This window comes from Barbus barbus (assembly GCF_936440315.1).
Source record: "Barbus barbus genome assembly, chromosome: 9".
Classification (NCBI taxonomy): Eukaryota; Metazoa; Chordata; class Actinopteri; order Cypriniformes; family Cyprinidae; genus Barbus; species Barbus barbus.
The window spans coordinates 16023769-16028666 of record NC_136737.1 but is presented as its reverse complement, the minus strand read 5'-3'; the positions used below and the strand labels follow the sequence as shown (position 1 = coordinate 16028666).

The window sequence follows — 4898 nt, the reverse complement described above, 5'->3', positions numbered from 1 at the left end:
GTACGCAGGGGCAGGAGCTTAATACAGGTGGGTTGGGCTGATTCGTCATGAAGCCAGTTTCTATACCAAACACAGTGGCAATGCATATTGTCAAAATAAAATAGGCTACACTGAGTAAGTCTTTGTGTTAAAATAAATAGGTTTAAATTGTTTTATATTAATATCTACTGTGCTATAAAAATGTTTTTAGATTTCCCCTACGCTATAGCGCCCTCATCCGGAAAACACTGAACAGTGTTGCCAAGTACCCGGTTTTCCCGCGGAATTGGGCTACTTTACACTGTTACCGCGGGTTTTTTGAATGGGAATTTTACCAGGGGAACCTCTCTAAGAAACAAACAAACATGTATTTTACCCCCCGTGACACGAACCCTCGACTGGGCTAGTTTTGAGTAGCAATTGAGCGGGTTTTGTTGTGAAAATCTGGCAACCCTGCACCTGAAGTGCGTTAGCTGCTGCTAGCTCTCTGTCCCTCAACTAAACACGATTCCAAACCAAAATAAGGTAAGATTCTTTAAAATAATAGGAAGCGTACATATTTTACGCAAAATAGCAGGCTACCGTGAAATGCTTTGTTGTGCCACTGCATTTGCAAGTTTACATTTTCAAACAGGAACGAATAAACTTAATGGTCCATGGTGTCAAGTGTAATATACAAAATGGTATATAATTTTATTTATGAAATTTCATACGTTTACAAAAGGTATGGTGTTACCATGTTTCTTGACATTGGTACCAAACTATGATAGAGGACAGGTGACCTCTAGGGGGCCTTAGTAAACTTCCAAAGAGAGGTCTTCTAAAATTTGTATTAAAATCATTTTATATTCAAACATTCAAAGCCACTAACCGGTTCAAGGCACAAACCAACATATTTATATACTTCTAGTGAAAAAACAACAACAACAAAAAAAGCGAAGCTATACAATATAATTATTTTTATTTTTTCCCCTTTAAATGTTGTCATCAGTAATCTACAATTTTTGTATAGGCAACATACAATGCAACAGCAATTCACCAAAAATAATCGCACAACAAATTGTACTCTGAACATTTTATTTCTTTTTTGCTTTGTTAATAACAAAGTTTGCAATATTTTCCATTCTTTAGATACAAGTAGAAAACAATGTCTTTAAGAAACAGTCGAAAGGCACAATTTGTTTTTTTTTTTACAATATATACAATTGGATCTAAATTATAAATAGGCCTACAGAAAATGACAAAAGCATAAGAACACAAGAATAAAATGGTTCAAGATACATATAGTCAGTAGCATGTTTTTTTTCATAGCAATAAATTACGTAAATGCCATATTGATATAAAAGCGAAGCCAATGAATCGAGATGTTTACAGTATTGAACATTCCCATGAAGGGCTATGAGCAAACAAATATGGCAGCACTGGATCACAAACCAGACAGAAACTCATTTATGCTGTTTTAGTGCAAATCATACACAGAGCAATTCTATTTAGTAACAGGTTAATTTGACTTTGTCCCAGCTTCATGGCCTCATCGTATAGTGCTTTCGTTGTATAAGACGCTTTATTAGAACGCATGACAGAAACTTAAGTCACATGTTCATCTTTTTGGGGAGGCACTAAGAAAACTAAATGGATACACTGTGGATCACTTGTAAAGAGAAAACTATGTGATGCACTAAACTATTATGGAAGAATGTAACAACTACATGTAATTTCACAAAAATGTTCAAGTGCAAATGTGGCTGAAAGAATTTCCCTTAATGAAAAGAATAAAATAAACTGTGCAGTGAATATGCAAAAATTGACAGGATCAATGACAGGATTTTACATACAAGACAAACCTTATCTTTAGGCAGATATAAAACATTTGGATACATTTTATCGGATTTAAAAAAATCTTTAACTAATTGGGACAAAAATTTCATCCTGAGATAGGGAGTGGTTTTAACACCATAGAGCCATGAACTGTTGAAGTGAATATTTGGGTTTCAGTTCAATATCGATATCTTGCTATTGCTGTGAAAATATATAAGAATGTATCAACTAAAGATAAACAGAAAAAAGAACAACATATTTAACCACCCAGAGCAACAGCGCAATGTCTAACAAAATTAAATTTTGCTTTGAATTGTTTGTTGTCTGCACAATTACAAAATATCATAGTATCAATAAAACAAAACAAACAATCATCTAAAACATGTCCCTTAAAAATTAAATAAGAATAATCAAGTAATTGTTATACACGTTACAAATATTTTAAACATTTGACAATGAATCTATTAAATAAGGGCTAAAATTCAACGAGATAAAAGTTTTATTGCCCCTTCTTTTCTGTACCAGGGATGCGTTTCACATTGCATCAAACTAAGAAATCTGATCTTTTTTTTATATCCACACTGGATTGCGAGGGAGAAGGATTTTCTAGGTCACAATGAAAATATTGTACTAATAAAGGGACGAAGTGTGACGAAAGCCCTTTTGGGATCAGTAAATCAATCAGATAATTCATTGTTACCGTTCTGTCTTGTTACATTGCGAGACATCGGACAGCAGGACAGACTGTTCTATTTTAGAACAACAAAGAGACAGCTGCACAGGTAAGTGATTTGTAGGTAGTTACGCTCTCCTACTAGCACACTGTTTCAAGGCCTGATAAATAAAGGCAATAAATACGTTACAAACATCTGCACATGAACGGTAGAGGAGTATGTGTTTACGTCTACATTCCACTGTATGTTCCAAAGGCACATTTCGACAGTAGCCTGTTCTCTTGCTCCTCATGAAAAGTGTTTTGTTTAGCAGAAGTTCATCATGGAAATGTAAAGCTGATGATTGTTCGATGCAAAACAAAGCTTAAGCTCCTTACGGTACGCCTTGCATATGTGAGGCTTGCACAACTTCAGCTAGGCCCACATGGAATCTGTGGCCACAAAAAAATTATACTACAGAAAAAGAAAAGAAAAAAAAAAAAGATACTTGAGGTACCATTTGGGGTTCTTTTTGGTCGGGGTCCCTTTGGAGAACCTCTAGGCACACTTTCAAATGGAGAGAGTCAGTAATGTTCTATAAGGAACCTATAGCCAGTTCCTTTCTTTAGTGACCCCTTAATCAAAGCAAGTCTTTGAAGCATTTAAAATATATATCAGGACTTTAAAAGAACATTTGGGGCACCTTCAAAGGTGCCTGGAGCTTCCCCAGAGGGTTCCTCCAATGAGGAACTTCAATGGTACCTCAAGTGTCATTTCACTCCTGCATGCTCCATCTTGAGCAAAATATACTCTACGGTGTGGTATGATATAACTGAAACAAAACCCAAGACTTGCGCTTGAACTATTTTTGGTAACTCGATACTCTTTGAAGCCTCAATGTATAAAATTCAGGTTTGTTGAAACTGGGATGACCACCTCGATAACTATCCTGAAGTTCCAGAGACAAACTGTGTAAGGATCATACTCGACTCAAGAACAGAGCGAACACCAAACTTCCTCCCATCTTGTGAAGCAGAACCGAGGCCAATGGCGGAGCAGGACGCAGGCAGTGGTCAGACTACAGCCCTGAGTGTGTGCGTGTTTACAGGAGAGTCCGACTGGAAAGGTCTCACTCGGGTTGTTGGGACTTAATGATGGACTGGCGTGCTTCTGTTCCACCTCGCAGCATGCTGTTCAACACCTCTCGTACGTTTATGATGGCTTCAGAGCTGCAGTGGCTGTTGGGTAATGGGAGCATCTGCTGGTCCGTAGAGGGGAGAGAGACTTGCGACGAGGAAGATAGTGTGAGCGAGGGAGTGAAGTTGGACAAGGAAGAAGAGAAGGAATTTGAAAAGACCATGGGTACCGACAAAGGTGCATCTGAGGAGGAAGAGGCAATCTGACTCAATGAGTTCAAGGACAGTAACATGTCTAACAGGTCACTGTCCCGTGCTGAATTGCTTTCCTGTATGGCCTGGCTGTCCTGCTGCGGCTGCTCTTGAATGAACTCTTCAAGGTTGAAGTCGTCCACCGTAGGGTTGGGTTGCCTGGAGAGGTTGTCCACACCCAGGTCGTCAGCTTGAGTGCTAACTTGGGAGGAGGTCGAGGAATTGGGAACCGTCAAGTCCAGGATTTCTTCCAACTGGGTTTTAATGGAAGGGAATGAGGAAATGTATGGGGAGGAAAGGAAGGAAATGTATGGGGAGGGTAAGCTGTCCAGGTTGGGAGGTGGCAAAGGGGTGAACAAATTCGGGGGGAAAAATTCTTGAAGCTGAGGCTGTGCCAGCAGCCTCTGTTGCTCCTCGGCCTGACGCTGCTCCTGAGCTTGCTGCTCCTTCTCTCGACGTCGCTGCTTCACCTCTGCATCCATCCTCGCCAACTCCTGACGCACCTTTGACACGCAGTTCTCTGGGATCTTAATACCTAGGAGAAAGAGAGAATAACCATTTCAAGTTGCTGATTTCCTTCAAACGACTATAGTGGTGTCACTGAACCCACTACATTTTGGATATCAGACCAGAGCAGCACAATCTGCTAGTCAGGAACTCCTCAGGAAGTGTTATCAGGTTGACTCACCAACTTGTTTGCTGCTGTCCTTGGTCTTGAGGCGGACAATTTGGAGAATGCTGGAGCTGGTGATGTCAGCGACTACATCAGACACACGCTTCCAAACACGGAGCAGGGCGCCACACAACATGTGATACTGACGCAATCGAGTGCCCATTAAACACTCCTGACCCTCCTCGACCTTTTTGCACTTCCCGTTCCTGCAGGAAACATGCATACATGTTAGAACCTCTGGACTCAGTTTGGCTAGTACCAAGTCGGGAAGGTCTCTTTTCTCACCAGTTAGCATGGCTACATTTCCTGAAGGAGAAAGTGAACTGGTGTTCCCAACTATCCTGTGCCTCCTCCGGAGTGACCTGAAGCAAGGGTAGAAAATGTCAC

At 40.2% G+C, this 4898-nt stretch overlaps 1 protein-coding gene across 1 annotated transcript in view; it reads right to left on the bottom strand.

Moving 5' to 3' along the window:
- Window positions 1-928: 928 nt before the first annotated feature.
- The window catches only part of LOC306875308 (protein strawberry notch homolog 2-like), a 55343-nt gene continuing 51373 nt past the window's right edge, over window positions 929-4898 (bottom strand). The window contains exons 29-31 of the mRNA XM_079425777.1: window positions 4797-4873; window positions 4527-4717; window positions 929-4373 (exon numbers count right to left, since the gene is read on the bottom strand). Coding sequence (XP_079281903.1) covers window positions 3580-4373; window positions 4527-4717; window positions 4797-4873 — 1062 coding nt within the window. The 3' untranslated portion in view covers window positions 929-3579. The remainder of the gene's footprint in view (window positions 4374-4526; window positions 4718-4796; window positions 4874-4898) is intronic.